Raw genomic sequence first — 27,811 nt, 5'->3', positions numbered from 1 at the left:
TAGAATAACCAAATAGTTTTAATAAAAATTTATGATGCCATTAAAAAGGCAGAGGATAAAAAAAAAAAATTAAAGCTCCTTATTATTGTATTACTAAAATCTGCAATATTCCACCAAGTTTACATAGTCACAGCAACATTGCACTGTTAAGAGGACAGTACATTTGTCACAATCTGTTTATTGTCCACATACGTTATTTATTAGCCAGTTATCTACAAGTATTATTTACCACAGGCAAACTAAATACTGTGCTTTTAAGAAACCTGCATAGAAATGATTGGATGTTTCTTTTATTTTGGACATATTTACAAAAAGAATTTCTATGTGTGTCAGCAATAAATAATCCCAATATTCAAAATGTCAGTGCTCATGCACACACTGACAAGATGGCTGCATGCTTTAAAAATAATTTTTACAGTACAGTCTCCTTCATAGCCCTCTCTCTAATAATAGCAGAAAGTGCATTTTCTTCCATATTCTTTTTCCTTTTCTTCTGTTTTCATTTAGTCTTGCTTCTGAGGGATACAGCCTTCCATCTCAACAACTTCTGGCCAGCCTTCATACTTGTTTGTGTCCTTGTTATTCTTTATATGCTATAAATGGAAAATATCAATCTGCTGTTAACATAAAGTCATTTATCCTTTTGCTTTAACTCATAGCTTTAAGACATGTACTTATTTTCAGGCCATGGACAAAGAAAAAACATTATTAACTTCCTGTGCTTTGAATCAAACACAACAATCTGTAAGTATTCACCATATAAAGTAACTTGCTCAGACAAGTGTATGGTAAAAAGTTAAGCCATACAGGGAAAACATTTTTAAATTTTATTATAGATATTTGCTTAGGAAGAGAGAAGCAAGGAAATGACCAACTGCATTAAAGCATGAACTTTAGCCTTTTTAGCATAAAGGTAAAAATAAATAAGGATGCTAAATTTACAAGGCAATGAAAGAAAATAGTGAGATTTGAAAGAACATTTTATTTGTCCACCAAACAACCATCTACAGTCAGGTAAGACATTATTGCCTCCAAGAGTCTGCCACTGTTTCTGCAGTTAGTTTCCCCTCCCTTAGAAAGCTGGCAGAAAAAACCACAACTTTACTCTGCTAGTACAAATCTACTTCTACCAGTAATTAAAGGCAACATTGACACATGCTGAATTGTAACAGCTGAAGTATGGGAATATATTCTATTTCATAAATTTTGTGATGGCAGCAAAGAGAGAGGAGCAAAGCTAACAGCTGGTAACACTAACACCTTAACTACCCACTTATCTCTTGGAAGTTCACCATTCTCAGTGCATCTAAAACACAGCTTGGGCAGAAAGCATTGAATTCTTCAGGTTAATTTGAGTCACTAAAAAGATGAATAATCTAGTTACTGGCATAGTAAGATCTACACCATATAAGATTTTTTTTTCTTATTTATGAGTCACCAAAGAATCTTATTTTTGTATGGTTAAAAGGAGGAAAAGGAAAAAACCTGAAAATAAGACTGTGTGCCAGTTCTGCAATAGATACCCATCTTGAACAAACACATGGCATTTATAAAACGTGCTATACCTCTATTAATGCAAGCTGTTAAATTCCAGCAAGTTAAAGAATCACAAACCTGTTCAAATGGACTTTTAGTCTTAATTCCTTTCCCACCACAGAAGACCCAGTTGTCCCTGAAGCCAAGGTTAGTAATGGATGTGCTTCCTAATTCAGCAATCAGCCTCCGAGCTTCCTCATTAAGCCTTGAACAAACCAGAGAAGTTCATATGTGAATAAAATACATACCCTCAGAGCTTTCACTGCTCAGTGCACCAGTTTGCTTTGATCCCATTTAATATACTTTAAGTCAGTCAATATTGGGCAAGATCTATCAGAATCAGGCTAGTTCTGAAATCACCTGCTACAACGAGCACTGCTCTTTCATCCTATAATGTCTAGGAACCAGGATATAAACTTATCACTACACCAACAAAAGCCAAGAATCCTCTCCTGTGAGCATTTATACATCTCAAGTTCTGTTAGCAATTCTCCAAGCAACTAAAAAAGTCAGCCTTTAAAGTAAACATTGTTTGCAGGTTCAAACTGAAGTCTAGATGAAGCAAACGCTATTTTAGATTACAAGAATGAAATGAATATCTGAAATAAGTTGTCATCTGCTTGGGGCAGTTAATGCAAAATTCAGAATGCTGCCTCACAGCATGGTTCAGTGCCTGTAAACCCAAGTAGGATAATTTTAGTATCTAAAGGAAAACAGTTCTGTAGGATAATAGATCATTCCAGAATCTCCAAATGGCAGCTCTTTATTTCTTCCTTTAAGTTACTTAATGTGCCTGATTATCAAGCAAGACACAAAACTTCTGATTGCTACTACCTATTGAGATATAGCTGTATGACTCACTTTAGCAAAATTTATGAAAATTACTAAATACTGTGCAGGTTATTTGCCCAACCCATACTCCAACTTTCTCAAGCATTAGGGCAGCTTGATTCTTCACAATTTTGTTTCCAAAAACTAGCATTTATATTTACTACCAACTACCAGTGGTAGTTGTAGTATTGTCAGTAAGCAGTAGATCCTCTCTGTCAGCAAGACAAGGCTAAATACAAATTCTAGTTTAGCTGTATTCTATCTGCAAACAAACTTTAAATATCATCAGCTGTAAAATGCTTACTGAAGTAAAACTAACCCTACTTATTATCTAAAATGTCAAAGAAGAAAGGGAAGAAGGTAAAATGTAAAGAAACAAAACAAGCGAACAGAACAAGAGAGAAGATCCACCCTTGGCTAATACCCCAGTAAATTACTCTCTTCTTTCCTAAAAGCAGTGAACATAAGCACACTGGACTATTTACTGTAAAGACTGCACACTGCAAAGTCAGGACTTAGAGTCACAGGAAAGCTGCTTCTATATCAAAAATACAGACAAGTTGTAGACAACAAATTGAACCAAAAGAGGAAAAAAACCATACAGAACTAATTAACAAAAAAGTGAATTATTAGTAAAACAACAGAGGAAAAATAAAGAAGTTTTAACTGTCACTGTGAAAAGCAACCCTTTAGATAGGATTACTTAAGTGAGGAGTGGATTATAACACATATTCTACAGCAATTTTTAGTACCTATTGAAACTGACCCAAGTTGTGAAAGTTGGAAGACAATGTTTCAGGAGACCTAAACCCTTTTAGGCTACATCTAGATTAATAAATTGAATAACTTTGGGGTGCAACAGTAAAACAGTCAGGCCAAAAAATACAAGGCTCACATTAGTAACTTCTGTGACTTTAAATGTAAGGATACAGGCAAGCCTTGTTAGGAAAGGTCTCTGCCATCCTGTAACCACCAAACTCTGTCTTGGAGTTGATCTGAAGAAAGTGCTGGATGGAACAGACACTTTCTACCAGAGTATGTTCTCATAATCATGTTCCTATATCTGGACCTATCTGAATTTACTAGCTTAAGAAGAATGAGCTATCAGCAACAGAAAAATCAGTACACCTACATCTGTTTAGTTTTAGTTTGATTTCTGTTGTGCCCAAATCACATCCGCATTATAAAACTAAAAAACTGGAAGTATAGTTTCAAATCTGTCATTTTGGAAGGACAAAATCCTATTAGAAGTGATTGTGTGATAATGTATTTTTTTTCAGTATAAAACAGCGTGCAAAAATTTAAGCAACATTTGCTATTTAAAATCAATTACATACTTAGTTGCACCATCATCATATGTTGCCATTAACACAATCGTTCCATCCTGGATGGTCTTCAGAAATTCAATAAGTGGCGCCACATCTGAAAAGAAGGAGAACATAAAAGAGTTTAATAATAAGCAAAAATTATGTATTTCAACATCTGCAATGTTTTTCTGCAAAGGCATTACTTTTAAGAATATTTGTAGAGATAATATATATAATATTTATATATAGAATATATATAAAATTTGTAAATATATCTTTATAAAAAGATGCAGAGTGAGAGAAAGCTAAAATGCATCAGAGAACTCTTATTTTATAGAAAGAGTTTAATCCTTACTGTGTAAAGACATAACCACTAAAGAGAACTACTCTGGAGAACAAGTCTGTTTGATTAACCACACCATTCCCTTCCACCTCAACTACTTATGTTTCTTTAAAGTTGCGCACTCTCACAATTACAAAGGTAGACGTGAAGCACTCCCTTAACTATCAGCTTAAATCACACAGCAAATGGAGTCTGGACAAGAAGGAAGAAAAAAAGCACATTTGTTGTTTCTCTCTGACCAGCGTAATTGCACCTACCTCCTCCCCACATGTCAAAGAACTTAGTATCTAATAATTCACCTGTTTTACCTGAAAGAAAAAAGAATAAGAAACATTTGGTGCCATCAAATATAGCCAAAATGATTTTACAGATAACATGCCCAACTCCTCTTATGCTCTTTCAGACAAAGTACTGCAGAAGACACCAGATAAATGAGTTATGGTAACATCACTTTTATGGAAACAGTGCAGTGGTTTGTGAAAAAGTGCAGGGAAAAGTAAGAGCAAAAAAGTGAGAAGATCCAAAGAAGTGTTGGAGGCCAGGTTGGTTACAGCTTTAAGCAACCTAGTCCAGTGAAAGGTGCCCCTGCCCATGGCAGGGGGGTTGGGACTGGGTGATCTTAAAGGTCCCTTCAAGCACAGACCATTCTATGATTCTAGACAAAATTCTGATTTTGCTTCAAGTGGAATCTGAAATAAATGAAAACACCCACAGGCTCTGAAACCAACACAGATTATTCAGTTCATATATCTGCCTTTTTTTTTTTATCTAGTTGTGCAAAAATAGACAGTATAGCTATAGACTGCCTTTTGTGCCATATGGAAAGTCACAAAGATTAAAATTAGACTGCATGTTTTGCTATAGACTTACTACTGTAAGTAGATTTAAACATCCAGAATAAATAGAAAACAGTGGATAATATAGTATATGTCATTACCTTTTCTTATTATGCTGTCTACAAAGGAGTATTTGATGGAAGGTGGAGGGTGTTTTTAAAATAGATACATTCATTTAAAGTTTGGAAGACAGAGAAAGACTGGAGCTATAAAATACAAACATAGGTATTTTGGTTTTTAACAGATTGAGACAGTTTAGCAAAGCAACAAAGGATTAGGAAGTATTGTTCAAGTTATGCTTTAGATGGTGTAAATCTGAGTGCAATCTGCAAGTAAGAATTTATATTGCAGTGAAATGACAAAGTGCTATCTCAGTGCTACAAGGAATCATTTCCTACACATTAAAGACAAATGTGCCAGTGCTGACATTCAGTTCCGCTTTCAAGGTAACACACAGCTAAACTTGTTTGGTTTTAATGAAAATTACGAACTCAGAACACAATTACTTAACAGGATGCATTTATGGACAAGGTCTATAAACCAAATATACTGATTCAAGTGAGGAAATAATGAACTGGTTTTTGTGTGTAGTAACAAAACTGTTAAAGATGCTAAAGAAGTTTCACTGAAAACAGAACAATAGAAGAATGCAGTCTACAGTTTAATTAGTGGTGGCAACACACAAGGTCAAAAGAAGCAGCATGCATCTCATGTCTTTTTCTGGTTTTGCATTAGGAATTTACACGATGTATCAAAAAGACAGTCACTGCCATGCTCCGCATTACTATTTTTACAGCCCATTTTTAGAAACAAAAATGTACTGAGTTTTTCTGCTTTGTAACAACAAGGTGTCAGTGCCAATATCTGACATTATCTCAGTATAAATAAGATGAGTACTTCCTTTTCGCTCTGGTGCTTGCCTTTCACCATCCCATAGTATTTCACCTTAAATTTCAGAAACAATTTGAAAATGAAGACAATCTGCCCACTTAAAATGTCACTTACCATTGACCAAGGCGATATTTATTCCTCTGCCAACATTATTTTTTACTCCACTCATTAAACTGCAACAAAATAAATATTTTTGTTTTTAATCAGGCAATCTTCTCATGTTAAATATTTCTGGTTTTTAAATAGGATCAAGTTCTAAGAGAGACATAGTTAAAAGACCACATGTTCATGAGTACTTAAATGAGGCAAAATCTCCTTGAACTAATCTATGTTCTTAAGGCACCACTGAATTAAGAATAATATATCAAGTATCCCCAGCTGTATTGATTTCATTTCATTGCTTTATCATGGTTTCAAAGTACATCTGTATATTAAAAGTGCCACAAAAACAGTGCTGTTTGCATCCTTACACACACAGCTTCCATGTCAGCCTTCTCTGCCCAACTTCTTAGTGATAGGCTAGGAATAAGAAATGGTCTATCATAAAAGAATGTCAAAAATCTTCATCTCTGGTGCTATCTTTTGCACCCAGGATGAAGAAAGAAGCAAAAATTTAGAGGAATAACGAACTGAATAGACAAGTATCAGAAACAGACTCGGTATTCAGAGAGGCTGTGAAAGACTACCAGATAAGAGCAACTCTTGGCAGAGTGAATTTAAAAGGTTTTAAAGAACTAGTAATCAGAGATGATAGAGTTCACATTCTTTTGTTAGTCCATTAAGTTATACTATCTGGCAAAAACTGTGATTTAAATTAAAACTATAATTCGGTAATTTCTGAAAGAAAATACTTGAAATTTCCTGCTGAAATTCAGAATTCAGTTCTGGCTAGTAGGGAACTCCATAAGTATTTTAGCCACTGGAGGATAATTTCTGCTGTGATCATGTGATTTTCATGTCATGTCTGAGCAAGAAGACATTCTAAACAAGAAAAACATATGGTAAATAAAGACTGGGACATAAATGAATAAAGGCAATGAAATTCTGAACGCGTTCTTTTCCTCCTGCAAAATTTAGTAGGCACTTAATTTACAAAAAAAAAACAACAAAAAAACCTTTCATTTTAACTACAAAATCCTTTGTAAATAAGTAGCAGTAGAAAAATATCTAATACTGAGGTTACTAGACACTGAAACTCCACACATGCATAAAGTTATAATGGATTCAGATAAAACCTGCAATGATGCAAGAATTACTAGTTACTAAAGGAATGTAGCACAGCATTCTGCTCTTGGGTAACTGTGGCACAATCATGCAACTGGCTTCATACTAAAATAAAACTGCATGGAGGAGTTGCTGGTAAAGAAGTAAATATAACCCCTTCTAAAAAGCCAGTGAAGTAGCAACTACAATATTTAATATTTTGATGATGAGTCCAGCATGGTTTATTTCTAATTTGGATTATGGCCTCCCAATATAGAACAAGGCTATAACTGAACTTGTCAGAAATCAGAACTGAACTGGACAGAAATCTTGTCTCACATTAAAATATCTATATAATAAAAAAGAGAAGTCGACAAATTATTTGCATTCTGAATTGTATCAGCAACTTTAGTGCTTTTATAATTCAAGTGACATCCTTACATTTAATACATAGGAAAAATACTCTACTCTGTAAATATCATTCACAAATTATGAAAACTAATACCTGTGTCCTGTCTTCATACTTGGAAGTATGAAGAACACAAAGTAATCAGAAAAAGGAAAGCCTTTTTGCAAGTGTGAGTTGACAGAATATCTCTAAAAAAGAGCTACTCAAGAGGAAATGACTTTTTTTCAGAGCTCTGATACATTACTTTATACCCTTGAGACAGCTTGTGCATCATCACTAACACAACAGGCTGCAATGCAACAGCTTCGCACAGGAGGGCAGCCCTTCATCAGGTTTAGAATTCTTCCAGGAATTTACAGTCTACAAGCTGAGAGCTTTTCAGAGAAATAATACCTCTTATAAGCAAAGCAGGGGATGATATAAAATCAATCAAATTTCCTGGTGGACACTTAGACAGACATGACCAGTTCCTCTCTGAAGGAATTCAGGAAGATGTTTGCCAAGGAAAGGTGGACTTTAGAGTCCAATAGCTGTGCACTGAAGTACCCACTTAGAGGACTTTTTCCAGCAACTACTTTTTTTCCCATCACTTTCTTCAGCAAAATATTTAGTAGAGGATTTTTCCTTTTTTGGACAGAAATAAAGAAAAAAAAAAACCCTCTTCTTATTTAATCAGTCAGCAAGACATAGTCAAAAATCCCAAACAAAACAACCCTACAATCCTGAAATTAAAACATTACTTGCATTCCCACAACTTTTAATCATTGAATCAGCTTAAGTCTTCACAGTTAATAAGCTTCCTATATTAAGCAACCAGAATGAGACAGTAGCAGGTTTTGTAACACCAGCAGAAATACCAGGCTGAGATTAGATCAGCCTGCCCAAGGTCACCCGGGCAGTCAGCAGTAAGAATGGAAAGTGAAGGAGCAGCCCCTGGTGCCCAGGTGAGCTCCTGCTGAGCACCTGCTCCCAGCCACGCTGGATGCTCTGCTGCAAACTGACCCCGCTCAGCCAGCAAGCTTGAGCTCAGCCAGCCCTACAGGAATGATACCTAGTGCTAAAAACAGTCTGCTCTTTAAGATCACTTGAGACTAGCCTTACAGTTACTTTGGAGAGTAAAGTGATTTTTTTTTTTAATACATGGATTATTCTATTTAAACTATTATGTGGGGTTCTGCTGTTCACAGAGAAGCTGCCATTGGCTCTAGAATTCATTAGCACCAGCTGCTGTATGCTGTCTGTACTAATAGTGTGAGCTGAGAAACAGCTAAACTGGAGCAGCTTAAATGCAAGTGGAAGGCAAAAGTGTTAAGTGTGACTGATATTTAAAAAAAAATCTCCTTCCAACAACACTAACATTATGTCTTTTCTGACACGTCACCTGCAAAATCAAGTGGATTAGATTATGCTATAGGAAGCTGCACATTCAGGTTGTTCCTGCTCATTATCACTCAAAGAGGAAAAACACAGTCTAAAAATAAATATTAATATTCCCATTATGGGGGTTTACTGAAAAGTACTCAGTTAAATGCTTTATGCACAGTATTACTGATAATACTGTGTCAAAAACATTATTAAAAAGAGGACTTAAATCCAAACTGTGTCTCAAGCAGTTGTTTTCCTCCTTTCACAATTATATAAAGTTTATTAACCTTAGCTATCATCAGCACAGTCAAATAACTATCAATCATTAAAATATTATTTTTCCCTTTTGAAGGCAACCTTAGAAGAAATGAAGAAAATATGTTCTGACATTGGTACTGAGGAAAATGTAGTTTAAAATATTACTTGCAAAAGACAATACAATTATTCACTGAATTACTATTAGAGGCATCAGGACAAGTTACTTAGAGACAGGTGTGCATCTGACTTGACAAAGTCTATCTCCTAAGTCTGTAAACCTGAAACAAAGTGCAAGCTATCTTGCATGTATTAAAACAACATACATTTCTGTATTTACTGCAGAGCATTAAGTGTGTTTCATCAGAGATAAGGTTATAATGCAACGAGACCTTTTCATGGAGTCAAACTGTTTGCAAAAATACCCTAATTTACACTGCTGATTTTGTGTACAAAGTGATCTAAGTATTTGAAAGAGACACTTAGAAACAACAGATAAATACTTACACATTATCCTCTACACAAATTTTAGGTCCAACTACATTTGCTGCTCCACTTGACATTTTGAATGCAAAATGCTTTTCAGGACAAGCTTTAGAGATCCCACACTTGTATCTTGGAGGTTTTGTAGCTTTCAAAAGGAAATAAATCAGGATTTTAGAGAACACCACAGGTAGGCCAACAGCCAAATATATTCTGAAGGAATTCAAGGAAGAGAGCAAACACAAACACTATCTCATCCGTAGTTACATAGCATTTTAAAATAATCTAAGCTCCTGAAGCACCTCATTATTACAACTTCTTGTTCTCACCCTGCTGCTTGCTCTGGCACCGTCATCAAAAGCCACAAGCCAAAACTACAAAACAGACTTTACCAGAAATTTAGGAAAATCAGGAGAAGAGGAAAATTAGTTTCTGATTGCATTTGAAGTGTAATTAAGACTTTCTTGACTATGAAAATTCATCAGTCTTTCTGTTATTAGTAAAAGCAAGGCACAGCAGTAATACATGCCTATGAATACTCACAGCGTGCAGCTGCATCCAATGCTGATCTAGCTAAAATGAAAAAAGAAAGTTTTACAAGATGTTACTATTAAAGTGTCATCTGCTATATCATATCCTATAAATGTAAAATCTTTCTGTACCCTATAAAAACAGGCTGGTTGAAATGAAGTATCAAATCCACCTGAAAATTATGCTGCAAGAAAAAACAACTTTTATGCATTAGCAGAATGAAAGTGATTGCTTTCATTTATGGTTCTCAGAGAGTCATGGAGAGTCGTGGAGTCAAAAACCCACAGAGATCCAAAACCTCTGAGAATTTATGGAGTTCAGGGGATTGAAGTGAAATTAATTCCCTCCTTACAGCTTCACTGGGATGGGGCTCCTTTCACCTAAACTGGAAGCCTGCAGTTCAGGTGTATTTCAACCCAACCATTCATGACTCCCTTTCCTGAGATATGAAGAGACACAAGTGCCCCCACCATGCACATGAGTGAATGGCACCTGAATGGCACCTCTGTCCCAACAATGATTACTAGAGATTACTCTGCTGACTGCTTCGGACGGCAGCTCATGCTGCAGTAATCCAGAGTTAAAGAACACAAACTCCACCCATGTACCAAACACTGTCTGGGTTTTTTTTTTAGTTAATAAAAAGCACCTTGAAAGAAAACTCTGGTTCAAAATAGACTCTGAAACTTGAGATACCTCAACTGCTAATCTTTATCTGCGTAGAACACCTGGGCACATCTGAAATGTTTTGATTACTGCACATTCAACTTAACATGGTAGCATACCTGCACAAGAGAAAAAAAACCCCCAAAACAAATTCTAAATCTCTTTAGCAGTATTAAGGCAGAGCATAGATTTCCAGAAACATGATTCAAGTAGTCTAATTTATTACTCCACATTAAGACTGCATTTCCAGTAAACAAAAAAAATAAAAACCAGGTAAAATTATGCATCCTTTGCAGACAAAAGAATCAATTATTAAGAGAGTAGACTAAATATTTCATACAGAAAATAATACACATATTATATGTAAAAAAATAAGCACACATATTAAAGATAAACACAATTCTTAAATTGAAGAGCTCAGACAAAACTAATATAATATTCTTGATAAAGCCTCAAGTGAATATTAATAAATGTCCAGAGAAAACAAAGTCATCACTTACCAAATATGTGTCCTAAGTTTGCATCCATTTTTATTTCAAACACTTGAGATATGACATAAAACGTCAATAAAAATATTGCTATGACTACTACCAACTTTGCAGCACCTGTTAAGAAACAAAATGTTTCAAAAAATTACCTGCAAATGGTAACATTAGTTTACCAAAATTAGCACATGAGAAATGTGTATCAGATTACACTCTGGGGAGCTCAGAAACAGGATGACCATTTGTGGATCTACTAAACAGAATAAATCTGAAAAAAAGGATGGATATTATGGATGGATATTATAATGTAGGATGGAACTGCACCAATCCATCAGGTTACGCAATGCACTCTGGTCTTAACTTTCTCTACCTTCATGCTTGTCTGACACTTGAGTACACCAACTCAGCTCAGCAGCCAGGAGAAACCAGACTTCCATGAAAATCCAGCTTAACCAAATGAACTAAGATGACCTACCTGGCTGTTGTCCAAAGGCAAAATTCCCACCTTCCCCATTCCACTTGCATGCTCTTAGCCCTGAGTATCTGGTTCCTCACTGTTCACAAATATGGTGTATCCCCCTGCCCTCAACTGGAGCTACCTGTTTTCATATATGGCCCAGACTGAGTGATTAGGGATCTGTTTATATACAGCAGCTTGGCTACTATGGTCAGTCAGCTCTGAGTATGACATTAAAAAAAAGCCCAACCAACCAACAAACAACAACAAAAAGCCCCCAAACCACCAGCCAACTAGAAACAAACTTACTTTTCAAGAAATGTATATTAATGACCTTCAGAAAGCAAGTTTGATGACTCAGAGCTATTTTAAAACAAGTAAGAAAAAGCAGTACCTCTCCTGTCTCCCTTTTAATATACTGAAGTAGGCAGTTCTAAGTTTTACAAGGCTAAATTCCTGCAGTGCTGAGTGGCCAATCTACTTCCTGGGAGAAGAGCTGTAAGCACACAGCCACAGCAGCCTACATCTGAAATGGAAATGTATGTGATACAGCCACAAACCTCACTATTTTTTGGCATAATTTGCAATCCATTTTTACAGAATACTCCACTCTTAACTGACTATAAAATACTGACTAAAAAGTACTGACTGAGAGTACAAGGCAGGTGAGGAGGCATCTGATCAACATCCTGCCTTCCTATCTCACCACAGTATATCAAACTGGTTGGAAGACTCAACCTTAAAGCATGCTTCTTTTTCTCAGATTGCCAGCCAAATCCTCTAGAAAAATCTAAACTTATATACTCCTGCAGATCTCAGACCGCTGCTGTGATGGGCTGCTCAGAAAATCTTAAAATAGACAGGTTACTCAGCCTTCAGAAGGATGAGAGATGCTAATCAGTCCTCCCAAAAGGCTGAAAAAAGATAAGGGGATAGAAAAAGAAAAGAAAGATGAAGAAAGATACAAGGGTTTTTTGCTTGTAGTTTGGTCTTTTTCATGTGTGAGCACAAACACATTATGATGTAAGAAAACAGGTGCAAACCTAGCTTTAAAATGTTATGCTGGAACTCCAAAGATCACTGCAAAGGAAAGGGAAGGGAAAGGAAGGGAATCATGTGCAAGCACTGGAGAAACAGATGATCTGAACATATGTTAAGAAATGGGGTAAAGGTTTTCCAAGCAACACTACTTAAAACCACAAGACAGTACCAGATTTTGGAATGTGTCATATAGCAAGTGGCATTTGGAGAAAATGTTTTAGTATATAGTATGTGAGATGAACAAGAACTCAGTCTGAGGACCAACCATCCCCTCTACCCTATATTCTCAGCTTTTCAACTGAACTGCACGGGCTCCCTTCAAAGGAACAGCAAGAAATCTCCTAGAAAGTCCCTTAAGCATTTGAACCAAAACTGGCATGTTTGCTACAGGTGAAGCATCCTGTAGGAACTGCCATATCTGCTTTGCAGTTTTTAGCAAAAAAAAAAAAAAAAATAGTTGGACGCAAGGGAAAAAAAACCCCTAAACATGTTTGGAAAGTAATTTTCCAGGTGAATCAGACCCCCAAACATTGGAGCATTTTCCAGTTCTTTATCAGATTCACTTTAGCAGATTGTTTCCAGTTATACATATTGTGATTAATAAAGCAAAATTAGGAGTAGTGACAACAATTGTATGCATTAACAAGCTCTTGGAAAAGGTGTAATTTTCTTCTAGAAGAGGCAACAGTTTCTCCTTCTGAAAAATAACACTGTAACTATTGATAAAAGTGCAACGCACCAGAAACTTGATTTATTCCATTGCTACAAAGGCTATTCTACTGTGACAAAATGTCAAAAATAATGTTTTCTTTTAATGTTATATTAGGAAAGATCTTATTTTTACAACCACTATCCCTTCTGTCAAGTAGATTTAGTTTCTTAAAGCTGTACTACAGTAACTTAGCTCTATGAAAAGGCTCTTACAGTTTTCAAACTCCCAGAGACCATTCAGAAAGTTTCAGACACTTAAAACAGCACATAGCAATTTTAGTGAGGCAGGCAAGAAATGGCCAAAGACATCCATTTGCCATTTCCTTATTCCTCCATCATCTTACAGAAACAGCAGCCAAAATATGTCAAGTCATGGCAGCTTAAGCAGTCACTGCAGATCAGCTACAGCATTTTAACAAGGTGACTGCTCTTCCACCATCCCAATTCCAAAATGAGTTTCATTAAACACTAATAAAGGAGAACAGCAATGCCTGTTATGCCAGTTAAGTGAAGCGTCCCCTGACAAAGTTTGATGAGGATATCAAACTGAGTGGAAGGAGGCATGTCTAAAGGGAGAACCAACCTGCAGGAACACCTGGATAGGCTGGAAGAATGGGCTGACATTACCAGTGAAGTTCAGCAAGGACAAGTGTAAAGTCTTCCACCACAGAAACCATAACCCAGGAGTAAAGAACAGACTGGAATCTACCCAGCTGGGGAGCAGATCTGTGGAAAAGGACTCGGGGATTCTGGTGGATAACCAACTCAATACAAATGGAAGGTGCTGGCAAAGAAGCCAACAGGATGCTGGACTGCATCAAAAGGATATGACCAGCAGACAGAAATAAAGTCATTATTCCTCTCTGCACAGCACTTGTCAGGCCACACTTGTTACACTCCCTGCAGTGTTGGACCCTGCTATTAAAAAAAAAAAAAAAAAGACAGACATGGACAATCTAGAGACAGTCCAACACAAAGATAATCAAAGGACTGGGAAGCCTGCTAGATGAGGAAAGGCTGAGCCTGCTGGATTTGTTCAGCCTTGAGAAAAGGTTTACAGGAGAACTTAGTATCACATTCCAGTATTTCAAGGGTGGCTACAAAGAAGATGGAGACTCCCTTTTGGCAAGGAATTGCAGGGAAAACAAGAGGGCTAGTGGGTACAAGTTACTGTGGGGAAGATTCCAGTTAGACACAGAAAATTCATCACAATGTGAACAATCGGCCATTGGAATAATCTCCCCAGGAAGTGGTGGTTTTCCCAACACTGGCCATTTTAAAATCTGGCTGGACAGTGCTGGGCTAGGGCTCAAATGAGAGAAAGCTATAGCAGTATGAAAATTATAGGGTGAAACACAGCTGCCATTTCCTGGATGGAATGCTGTGAGTATACTCAAAACCTACCCCACAGCAGTTCCATACATACACAATCTGCAACCTCAAGCACGTGCTAACAGGTAACAGAGGGTGCAGCAGAGTGGAAACACCTTGGTCAGCCTCTGTTAAAATCAGATGGTACTTTGCACCTGATAAACCTGCACAGCACCTGTCAGCCAAGGGAGATAGGAGCAGGTATCTTTCTGCTGAACCAGAAATGGTGGTGAAATCACTCTCCTTAGGCCATCTTGGTTCTTTGTAGCTTAATTGTAATATTAACTCACAACATCATCCCAAAGTTACCTGCCTCCAATGTATGACCACCCCTCAATGAGTATGTGCTCTAGATTTTATTGACTATATCTCTAACAGTGAAGCAAGAGAATTTTACACCAGTGAGTAACAAAAGTATGCACTACCAGTCACTCAAGATCCACCCAAATGAAAAGGAAGTTCATTGAAGGGTCCCCATAACAGGACATAGATTAGTCAGGCACAAGAGTCTCAGCTTTCCTGGTGTGCTGACAGACTAATCAAACACTAAAGATTTGAGGAAATGGCCACTTTTCGTATGACAGCTATCTTGTCTAACCACGCTTCTGACAAGAAATGTCAGACCAGATGATTCTTGAGATCCCTTTTAACCTGGTATTCTATGATTCTATGACTTTAAAACCTTATTGTCACAACTTGTTAATGTTGTCCATAGCAAATGTTTCATAAATGACCAAAGTCTGAGTTTACTGAGCGTACTTACCTGCTATTCTCATGTTTAGTTTTCAGCAAGCTAATGACACTATTGCATTAAAGCAGCCACCTATGAGAAACAAACAAACAAAAAATAAATAAAACAAAAACTAAAAACCACTTAACCATAATTACAGCCGAAAAAGCACTTTTGTGATGAGCAAAAAACCCCATAGACTTTCTAGTCAGTAAAATTAATGATGATTGTTCTGAATACCTATTTCTTAACACTCATGGCTAAGGGAAGATTTAAGATGGGTTTCTGATGCCTTGCTTTCATTTGTTTCTCCACAAAATAAGTATTCTGAAAAAACACTAATTTCATCTAATCCCCTATAAATTCAGTTTAACTCTCAGTCCTTCAATTCGTGACCTAAGTACTTATCAGTGCTGTATCTAAACAGTATTTAGTTTCCTAAAGCTATGTGGTAAAAGTCAACAACTCCACCTGCACTCCTTCAAAACCCTACCTGCTTCTGGGTGTAAGTTGCTATTTGGCAACACAGCATAGCAAACTGTGCTTTGGAGAGAAAAGATTTAAACATTTTGGTCTCTAGGATACTACAAAAACTGCATTCAATGGAATTGAAAGAAGGTCAACACTTTAATCTCTGTGTTACAAAAACGTCACTCATAGGTACAGCCAGAGGAATAACATGATGGTCAACAATGACGGAAGCACCTGCCCTAGTACTTCAATTATTTCAGAATAAACTGAAAACCACTCTAAGCAAAGTGCCTAAGCATCCACAAGCTTCTTGAAAGAGCATGTCACCACCACACAGAGTCAAAGTGGGCCACCAACTCCACAGGCTCTGAACAAAAGCTCCCACCTCCTCCTCCTGCAATGCAGGGTCCAGAGGCCATACCAAATCTGCCCTCTACCTGCAGAGCCAGAGCTGCTCCTGCTCTGCTCAGTCCTGGGGGGCTGCACTGAGCCTGGACACCTGCCTCGACTTTCAACAAGATCCCTGAATCGGGGGAATCATCTACACTAAGGCCACATTGCAAAACATGTAATCAGCTCTCACTGTAATCCAAGCAGCTCTCCCAGACCCCCATCACAAAAGATATAGCATCCCTAACCCTCTGCAGTTCTATGCCATGATTTTGAAAAACATCAAAAACATTATCTTTAGAAATTATTAGAAAAACTGCTGTTATTAGAAATACAAATTATTTGGAGACAAGCACCAAAACACCCACATAGTCTTGTGGGCTATACTAGGAAGAAAAAATTGGTATTATGCAGAAAACCTTTTGCCTTCACTTAGTTCAGTATCTTCAAGTTCAGTGATTTGTGTCCAGATCCTCTTTGCCAAAGAGGAGATTTGTGTCCAGATCCTCTTTGCCAAAGACTCAGTCATTTTGCTCTATCCCTTCAAGATTACAAGAAAATGGCCAGGAGAGAAATATGCAGGGAAAAAAAAATGCAAATACAGAAATATTTATTTCTATTCTTATCTTTCTATTCTTGAAAATACTTATCACCTAAGTTTAAAAGCAGACAAATGTTTTTGAGTGCTAATATTGTACTGTAAAGGAAATCTCACAGCATATTATAGACCATAATATATCCATTTAGCTCTAGCCACACATATTATACCCTCATATAATAACTTCTTTCAGTGAAAGCTAGTATTTATCTGTCTTGTAAAAAAGGCAAAAAATAATCTGTCAGGGCAGATAAACTCATTTTATTTCAAAGTCTGTGAACAGCATTATTTTAGGCTCCTTCTTCCCGACACCCAGAAATATATCAATGCTATAATAAACACTGGCTGTACTTTGAACAGCTACAAGCTTGTTTTAAGTCTGCACTGAAAAAAAGAAGTTTCTTTCTTTGTTTTACCCTGAACAAAAACACATAATGAATTCAAAGCATGAAAACAAGAATATGAACAAAACCAGAAAGAAGAATCTAAGTGAAACAATCACATAATCTAGCCTTGATTGCTTTTATCCCAACATCACCTTTCACCTGTCTCAGGGATCATTATTTGTTGCAATCAACAAATAAGAATATGCATTATTTAAGTGTGGAATGTTTTTTGATTTAGAAAAAGGAAAAATTAGTATGCTATGCCTCAACTTGAAAGGAATTTTAAAAATTTAGTGATTCTTTTCCTAAATTACAGCATACTGAAAAATCATGAGGTTTGATTTACCGAATAATACAGTAGTGCTACAGTACAGACAAGTGTTGCACAGCACTTTCCAGCAGCGGGAAAATAATTTATGGACATCAAGTCCTTTCCCATACTTATTATCTTGATTGGTTTTTTTGAAGTATTTCAAGACAGAACAGGAATAAAACAAGATAAACTGTGAACCCTTATAAATGCTTATGGATCATTACTCCACATCTTCAGCATTAGACATCATAACTGAAATTAGAGAACTGATTAGAAAATTTGTTTGGAATTTTTAAGAGTGCACATTTTTGGATTATTTAAAAACAAAGAACAGAGGATTACAATTGAGCTTGCTCAAACTCAGATGCACGAAAGCAGTACCAACAACATTCTTTGATTGCTTTAGAACTGGGCCAAAATAACCCAAACACTATTTTTCTCTTCTTTGACGTAATATTCCATCAAGCAGAGGCAGGAGAATTAGAACCTCAGTATCCTCCTGACTCACGAGTGTCAAGTAATACAGATAATAATTTATTACTACATCATTCTCTGTCAGGCAGTACAAAAAGGCTCCCCTGTATCACTTATTAGAGACTGAGGCAGGACGTGCAGCCCACAGCAGGGCTGACAGTACAGCAGAACCCCATAGGGATGCACAGGCCAAGGAAAACACCACAAGCCAGGCAACAGACAACATCATCTTCAAGTTGCAAAGTAAAATGGCTGGGTTTGGGAAGCATTATGTGACTTAAATATGGATTTTCTTTTTCTTCAGACTGTTTTCTTAGCACAAAACTTAGGAAGTTTTTCAGTCAAAGTCTACAACTTGGACAGCAGAAAAAACCCAAAAATTCTCTTGTGCAGCAGTGCCTTGAAATTAAAAGTTATCCACAAAAGAAACTGAACAGGAAAAGACAAGAAATTAGAGGTTATAAATCCTTCTTGAATGCTGGCATGTCATTGTCCAGTTCCCTGCATGGAGTTGCACATCCATCCATGCAGAAAAAAAAATATTTAATCTGGATACAAACTACCAGGGAGAGGATATATGGAAAGACAGCTCAGAGCTGAAGTTACTGGTTGCATTTTTTTCTGCATCCTTGTGTATCACAACCCCCAAGACAGCCTAAAAAGGCTCCCCATAGAGCATAGAAAACAGTAGCTTACAATAAAAAAAAGGAAGAGAAAATCAAAGGGCTTTCCCCCCCTTGTTGATTAACTTCTGTGCTATGACACACTCAACAAAAATACAAAACATTTAATAGATATTAAATGAGCTACTGCATGTATTTTTGTTCATACCTAAACTAGTTTCAAGAAGTAGACCAGCAGATGCTTGCTTTTAAAAGTAACCTGTGTCTCTTGAGGGAACCCTGCTAAGTCCTTCCTGGAAGAAGCTTATAACTACTTTGTTTAGGAAAATTACAAGCCTATAATCCTTCCAAGCAAATTATAATCATATTTTGTCAGATCATAAAAAGTTTCTAACACACCAAGACTGAGTTCTTTCTACATTCATGTGTCAGACAGTGGTCATCATGCAAGTTTCTCTCCTAGAATCATTGTGCAAGAGGAAACTGCATTGAGATAACTGACAAATTAACAGTTCCTATTAATCCTGCCTCACTGACTTAACACTGAACAAAGTGCAGATTTCAGTCCCAAGCTGAATGCAATTCAATTTGGTTCATTCTTTATCAGGCTCTTCTCAACACTTGTCCAGAGATGGTGCCACAGGACACACTTGACTGGGGCAGGAGCACAGCCTCTGCCCTGCTTACCGTGCAGAAAGCTGTGGCCACTTGCCACAAACTTTGGTTTAAAAGGGGTTTCAAATACGATTGTAATTAATGTTTTGAAGGATGATAATGAAACATGCAGATTAGTCTATTTCATTCCCAGGATAATAGTATTTCCATTAGCAACTTGATAACATGAGTGGATTATGCTTACGAAATGGGCACACAAAAACAAGCAAAGATGAGAAGCAAGAAATTAGAAGGTCAAGATAATTTTGAATTCTGACCTTAGCTGATTAGGAAGAGATCCCAAAATCAACAACAATATTTAATAAAACAAAGTAATATACTCTAAAATTGACATTAAGTGTGGCAAAATAAGCAGCAGCAATGGAAAAAGAGATTATAGCAGCTCTCTAATATTGGGGTCAACAATGTCGTATTGCCACAGAAGTGTAACTGTTCATTGTGAACTGCACTGATAGGACTGCTGTGTATGGAACAAAAAGCAATTACTCTGCTCTGCCTAAATAAACAAAACATACCCTGCTCTATGTACTATCTTGACTTTTAACTGAGACCCATGTGCAGTTTTTTTCTAAATCTATCTCAATGCATAATCCCCAAATGGAAGAATCTAGATAAGAATTACATGACCTAAATAAACCAACTAAGGGATAAAAGAATCAAGTCTGCTCTGCAAGGAACTGTGAAAGAGAGAAGTCAGGATCAGACATCTTTATCTCTTATCTTCAAGGTGTAATTCTAAATTTTTACAGAAATATATATTTTTAAAAACACTACTTATAGCAAATCTAAAATAGATATTGAAGACATTATTACTTTAAATATATATTTTTATAATCTAAAAAAAATGCTGAGAATAACTGTTCTCAGTATTCTCTGGCTGCTGCTTACCTATTTGTAGCTACAATATTAAAGAAAACAACCTTACAGTTACAAGGATAAACAAAAAATTTAGAAGGAGGCTGTAAATCATCATAAAAGTCTGGAAACAGAGACAATTTTTCTTAACAGAGATACAAGTCTACAAGGTGTGAGCTAATACCCCCTTCAATATTAAGCCCACATTTCTATACTATTACATGCAAATCTGTACTCAGGTTATATAATATAATATTAAATGTGTGGCAGCCTTAGATGCTTTGCGTTCAGTTCAGGGGGAGATTTTCCCCCACATCAGGACTTAAGTGTTTGTACACTTTCTAGCAAGGTCAAATAATGTTATACCTGTTTTTTTATATATCTGCTATTTGTTAATATGAGTAGCATACCCTATACTGAAGTTAAAGAAATATTCAAAATTATTTAGCAACAACAACAAAAAAAAACTCAAAAAAATTCCCCATTAAAAAAAAAAAAAAAAGGCAACAACAACAAAAAAATCCCTTGGCCTTCTATTTTATTTCCAAGACTTCAGTAGATTAGGACATTGTCTTTTGTTGGTGGGTTTTGGTTTTTTTTAGTACAAACTGCATTATTCAATTATTAGCACATGCATTTTATTCCTGCCAGAGAACAGCAAAAAATCCTTCAAACAAACAAAAAAAATTAGCTTTTCATACCTGGTAAAATATAATCAATGAAACAACATTGTGTTTAATCCAGCCTCTGTTGATATTTCAGTGTGTTAGGTTTAAGCAGTTCAGAGCAGTGGTGTTTTTTCACTCAATATTACACAGTGAATTAGATATGTCAAGGACAGCATTAGCTATTCTTATGTGACTTCTGGTTTTAAACCAGTGGTTGTGAGGAGACATTCAAAATCATTTAATACTATTTTAAATGCAGGATGCATTTTCTTACCCAGATGATTGCTTACTTTTCTCCTAGGCTATGGATAGTTTGTCCAATATGTTTACAAAATTATTTTTATTTGAAATTAGTGAAAGACACACATGGAAAAGAACTACATCTTTAAAAAAGTAAATAGTATAACTCAATTTTATTGTATAATCATGTACCATTTGTGTGTTCTGGAAATACAGGCTATGACCCCAGTAGTTGCTCCCTACAGGCAGCACTCCTGCATCCATACAAATTCTTTGAGGTTCTGGCAGAACTCCACATAGGGAAAAGGTTTGTCCACACAGAAAAATTCAGAGACTCAGGAATACATATTTTCTTTTCTCCTTTGTGACAAATGGTACCATGAAGTAAAATTATTAATTTCTTATAAAAATGAGACTTCTTATAAGAATTGTGTTCTTCCATATAAATATCAAGATTTATCTTGGTATTCTAGACAACTGAATCAGACCCAAAGTGTTTGCCTGTAAATACAAGATTTTATTTTACTTCTATCAAATTATATCTACAACAAATGAATGTACATACATGTAGGAAATTAAACCCAAGCTTATTCCAAAATTATAAATAGATACTCCAGCTACTGTTGCATGTCCTGTGTTGTGACTATCACTCAGTGGTTTCACTTTTAGGAAAGGAAATACACATGAGAAGCAGCATTGTGCTGGAGTGTTTTGAAAATGTGCAAAACAAATCTTTCCCAAATCACTGTCCATGCAAACTTTTGCTAGTGGCATCAAGCCAGTACTTTCACCTTAGGCAACACACAAACTAGCCTGTCTCAAACACTGAAAAATTCTTCTGAATCCCAAGAAGCTGAGATAAAAGTACTAAGGCATTCATTCGTCCCATAGAGAATGAAACTTAACCCACATTCCTTCTGCAATTAAAACAACAAAACCAAACCAACCCAAGAAAAAAAAAAAAGCAACACAACCAATCAAAACCAAAAAAATTTAAGCCTTATAAGCACTCAATCCATACTTTGAAGACTCTTCTCAATTATTACAAAAATTTACTGATCCTGTAGTTAAGAATGTGATTTATGGTCCCTATACCCACACTATTTATATGTGATGAAGTAAATCGTACCATTGCTGCTGACATATCTATTGAAGACAATCAGCTATGTGTTTTATGGGGTTGGATAATATCACATATTGAAGTTCAGATAGATAAAGTCATCAAGGACAAATTGCTGAACTTCATTCACCAACCTATTTCTCCACTTCATCCCAGCAAAGTACATGCTGATCTCACGAGGAAACTGGGGAAGGTACTTCCCAATGACAGTCACTGCCCGCAGCATTGTTGGTGTCTCTAGTTTGTCTTGTTCTAAGGGACACTGAAATCCCTGCTCCACTGTGGAGGCCCTTTTCATCAACTCATCTCCCATGTGAGGTAGCATTTGGGTAGGTTTTGGCCCTTTGCAGGATTAAAAGAGCATGTCACTGGCTGAGCACAGCGCCCAGTGGAGAAAGAACGGCATCCCAGCTCTGGGAAGAAGGGCAGCAGCAGGCTCCACACACCATGCTATGCCTACAGGACACTGCTAATGGGATCACAATGCACATATGAGACTGCTGCTGGTGCCTGATAATCTCCATGTGCATGAGGCACCCAGAACCAAAGTGCTCCTGTGGTGCAGCCAAGTCATTGCTACTGGTTCATGGAAAAATCCCAGCAAAGGATTTTCCATAATATCATAGCTACACATATTAGCACTGGACAGGCCATCATTTGTGAGTGATGACATGAAAAATACTTGAAAATGGAGAGGAAGTCAGTCAGTGACATGATTCTTAACAGCTCTAGAGGGATTCACCTCTTCCTACTGAAGACACACAAAACAGCCCCAAAATCTATAGTTTCTAGGTCTCTGAGCATGAAGATATCAGAACAAAGATCCACAACCTACATTTTGGCTAGGTGCAATCTTACAGTAACCACTACCAAAACCATAGGCTATATCTGTGAGGAATAATTTCACAGAAAAAAAAAAATCTAGGGACAAGGTGGTTTTTTATATTATATATTTACATAATTTGTACACTTTAATATTTAACAACTGGTATTCATCTGCTAACTAAAATCCAACATAGATATTTTCTATCCTTTGAGATGTTATAATCTAAGCATCATCATGAGTGGGGAAATCTAAAATTATGCTGCATAGCAATTCACTGTATGTCATTACCCATGCAGAAACTTACCACATTAGGACATACAACCTCCTTTGAGGAACGGCATCCCTCAGTGACAGAAAGGTGCTTATTAGTGACCTTATCACTGAGACTATGCACACCTGACACAAAGATGCTGATATGCAACCACTGCATACTCTAACAACTGATGGGATCCCCTCTGGATCATGCTCTCCTAAGAGAAATTATCTAACTGTTACAGGAACTCCTTTAATAAACCTCTGCATTTGAATCACCTCCAATGCAGTTCCAAAACCATTTACATGTCATTGACACTCAGCTGACCAGCAAGCACACAAGCAGCCATGACAGTTCCATCAACCACCTCCCCCAGAAAGTGAAGAGCATCAAGGCTGATCCAAAAGCAGAATTAACTGCCTGGGAGCAGGTCAGCAGCTTCCTAGCAGCAGCAATACTAGCAAATACAAGCCTAAACATTTGTGAAATGATGACTCAACTAACTGATGATACCAAAACAGATCAAAATAAAAAATAAAATAAGAAACCTTTGATGGTTACTTTCTCTTCAGACAAAAGACAACTGGAGAGAGGATGGGAGAAGGGAAGGAAACCAGCCAGTCACCAGAAAGCAAGTCTTATGAATAGAGGGGAGAGTATAATGAATTTCAATGTTAAGATTTTAACTGGACTGTCATGAGAACTAGCGTGTGTTTGGACATGTAAACATATTGTGTAATTTTCTGCCACTAATACTGACTCAACAGTAACATCAAATGCAGGGCAAAGTTTACTCCAGCAGCTCCCTCTGTACTGATAGCCTTACAGAGGTTCTCCTCTCTTCCACATTCTCTTGGCACTGAGTATATGTGAGGCCAAGGCTGGAAAATGCTACGGTGCAGCTCAGTCTGCAAATTAAGATACAAACTATTTTTGTATTATAAAAATACAGTACTGTATATGGGGAGCAAAAACAGTTGAACAATTCCAAAAGAGTAACTGTTGTTAATGTGACAACTTCAATGTGATTGAATTTCAGGAACCTTGGGTGAAATACTATTTAATATAGTCATCCACCATTTATTATAAACATAAATGAAACTACCGAAGACGAATAAGATTTTTAAATTTCTGGAAAACACCAAGACACAAGCAGATGGAAACAAATTACAGGGTGGAATTAGTTACAAATTATCCAGAAAAATATTCATTTATTTATTTTAACAAAAATATTCCTAAAGTCCTCTCAGGATGCATATACCCTTAACAAAAGTATGAGGAGACTGTGCTTGGATTCATTGTCAGACACAGAATTTTAGATGATGAAGCAATAAGCCAGGGGCACCTATTTATATGTCACTGATGCTTAATCTAAGAAATACTAGGAAGTGAGATTTCAAGCAGCAATACCAGTTCACAGTTACTTCCTTATCACCCTTCTATTGCGTCCCCGTGCCATGAGACCTGAGGCATATATAGTATTAGGAAGCATGAAAATTGATGAGATAGGTGAGCTCCCCTGACAGGCTGCTCCAGCTCACATGATTTTGCTCACTATGGAAACTTAATGTAGTAAAACAGAATATAACTTTAATAATAGATTAGAGGACAACTTTCGAGACTCTTGAGGGGCAAAGTGCAACAGCTTTGGGCTGCTAGTTCTGCTCACCCATGTCATGATCTCACTGCAAGACTATCGGATCTCTGACACTCATACAAGTTACATTTTTTCTGAGAATTTATGTACAGTCTAGGTTTTAGAACAATGTGAGACTTCTCAGATAGATCCCCTAAACTGCAAAACAATTACAATAATTCCAATAGTGTTGGCAGCAAAACAATTGTCACAGGGTTAATACAGCTAGCCACTGGCAAGTAAAACATGGAGGTTTACAATAATTATGCCTCAAGTCCTACACAGTCTCAGCAAATTTTAGTGAAAAACTCAGAACTGAACATACATATGACTTATATAATGACTCATGGACATACTGATTACTAATATAACTCGAAAGACCTGCAGCCATTACACTCACATATCAATTCCCTGACTTCATTGGAACTACAAGTTTAAAAACCAGAACCTTAGTTCTATTTGAATAACAAATTCTCTTTGATCAATTTAAATATTTAAGAACAAGTTCTCTGTGTCTGTTGTGGATTCATTTTATGGACACCTAATCTTCAGGCTGCCATATAATTTGCAAGTAGACAGGTATTTTTGCACAGTACCAACCCACTGAAAAAATTAAACATCTGTTTCTTGCATGTTAGCATTTTCCCCAAAAACCTGAAAACTAAACATTCAGGAACTCACTTTTTAAATAGTAATTTTCCAAAGTTTCACTAAAATTTTAAACTCTGTGTACATCATCCCTCCCTTCTATAAGCACGAATAGTTCTCATTAAACATGGGTGGCCACTCAAAGAGTTGTAGCGGTGGCACAGTGCCCAAGGGACCAGAGCAGTGTGCCCCTGAGGCTGGCACTGGGATGGTGATTGGACACTGACACAGGTTTGCCAGAGGTGGCAGGTAACCCATCCCTGGAAACGCTCAAGGCCAGGTTTGGATGGGGCTTTAAGCAACCTGGTGTAGTGGAAGGTGCCCTGCCCAAGGCAGGGGGCTGGGAATAGATTGTCTTTAAGGGGCCTTCTAACCCAGACCCACATCATGTAGAGCACATAAGCCCTGAAGCACTCGGGCTGCGCTTAGAGAGGCTGGGTGGAACTCGTGGCTCCGTGAAGCAAGGATTATTATCCATTTACTCTGCGCTCCCACTGGGTGAATGGTCAGGACTTTTGCAAAGCCATGGAAGCAATGGCCTGCAAGCAACAGGTGCTTCTTCCATCCTGCCGTGATTAGATGTTATTACATGACAATAGCAAGCTATTAGCTTGTGAAGAGCCTACCTGCAGGCTTAAAGCAAGTCACGAAACTTGTTCTGCCACACAAACAGCGATGTAAAGCAAAGGTTAAAAAAGATTTCTTCATACTTAAAAGAAACCCTGAGGGAAAATATGTGCTAATGAAGATACTCATACCTTGAGAAGTTTTGAAAGTTTTTGAAAAAAGAACACAACATGACAGTCATTAGGTAGCTATTTCTGCTGCGGGTCTGTGGTTTTGATACTTTTTCTAAATAACTCCCCAATTAGTATTAAATAAATATTTTGTTAAAAGAGAGGAGCAGTCAGCAGCGTTCACCAGCAAAGAGCCACCACGGGCTCCAAGTCTGTGCGGCATAACAGGCCACGCAGAATATTAAAATAGCTGGTATATGCAAAGATCTTCACCCAGGTCTGGAGTTATTACGTTGTGATTTAACCTCTTTTAAATGTGAGAAAATGGAAATTCAGGTGAATTACATAGCCCCTTAGTGGTTCAGCCAAACACGTGACTTAACATATGGTAGCATTTATCTAAGAGGGAAAAAATATATATATAATTTCTATATGTTTTCCTACTTCAGCAACTCAGAGGCCAGCAACCAAAGCACACAGACTGCTTCGACAAGTATCTCTCCGCAAACACCACATCTAACTTCCTTAGGAGTTCAGAGGTGCCCTCCGTAACGATGCATTTTAACTAAACAAGAGCTGAGCCCTACAACTCCCGGACCAACAGCGTCCGCGGCCCCCTACTCCAGAGGGAGCCAAGGGAACACCACCACGGAGCAGCAGCACCACCTCGTTCCCACCGAGCTGACTTTGTGTCAGCAGCAAGGGGCTGCCACGCTGCCAGCGTTTCACTCATTTCCCCGGACCGGGCCGCCCCGCCGACCCGACCGCCGCCGCCCGCTCCTCCTCCTGCTCGGCCCCGCCGGCAGCTCCGGGCGCTCGCCCTGCCCCACCGCCGCCTGGCCCTGACCCCGAGCCGGGCTGGGACGGCGGAGCACGGGACGGATCCCCCGCCCAGCGCCTCGCCCGGCTCTGACCCGCGGCCCCGGCCCACCTCACCCTTCCCGGGGCGGGAGGGGATGGGGGAAGGGCCAGGCGGCCCGGGGACGGGGCGCCGCCGGGGAAAGCCAGCAGTGGAGGCAGGGGCTGGCAGCCAGCGGCCGCGCTGCTCAGAGGAGGGCGATGCGCGCCCGGGCGGCGGAGGTAGCGGCGGGATGCCCGGCGGGAGACGGGCAGGGGCCGCCCCCCGCGCAGCCCCGCGGAGAACGCGAGCACCTACCGGGGCTGTAGGGCGCGGACAGGTCGCGCAGCGTCCCCTCGGCGGCCGCGCCGCGAAGGCTGCCCCGGCCCGAGCAGGAACCGAGCGGAGCCGCCGCCGCTGCGCAGCCGGAGGAAGGCGCGGGGAGCACCCGCAGGGATGGCGCCCGGCCCGGCCCGGCCCGGCCCTGCCCTGCGCGGGCAGCCGCGGAGCGCCCCGCACACAGCGTGCCGGGCGTGCCCCACAGCCATGGACACCGAGGTGTTTCTCCTTGTTTTCTATATTATTCTGTCAAAATGCACTGATTTTCCT

At 38.2% G+C, this 27,811-nt stretch overlaps 1 protein-coding gene across 1 annotated transcript; it reads right to left on the bottom strand.

Moving 5' to 3' along the window:
* FAM3C (FAM3 metabolism regulating signaling molecule C) lies at window positions 1-27,653 on the bottom strand. The gene is made up of 10 exons (XM_041421061.1): window positions 27,521-27,653; window positions 15,485-15,544; window positions 11,157-11,261; window positions 10,003-10,032; window positions 9,484-9,607; window positions 5,859-5,917; window positions 4,275-4,325; window positions 3,705-3,789; window positions 1,615-1,741; window positions 1-593 (listed from the first exon to the last, which is right to left on the bottom strand). Exons 2-10 carry the CDS (start codon window positions 15,495-15,497, stop codon window positions 504-506), a joined length of 684 nt encoding a protein of 227 aa, XP_041276995.1. The 5' UTR covers window positions 15,498-15,544; window positions 27,521-27,653; the 3' UTR covers window positions 1-503.
* Between the last annotated feature and the right edge of the window lie 158 nt (window positions 27,654-27,811).

The sequence above is a fragment of the Onychostruthus taczanowskii genome, unplaced genomic scaffold (genome assembly GCF_017590055.1).
Source record: "Onychostruthus taczanowskii isolate IOZ18803 unplaced genomic scaffold, ASM1759005v1 scaffold68, whole genome shotgun sequence".
Classification (NCBI taxonomy): domain Eukaryota; kingdom Metazoa; phylum Chordata; class Aves; order Passeriformes; family Passeridae; genus Onychostruthus; species Onychostruthus taczanowskii.
The sequence above is the reverse complement of the archived record's forward strand: the minus strand, read 5'-3'. Positions and strand labels throughout refer to the sequence as shown.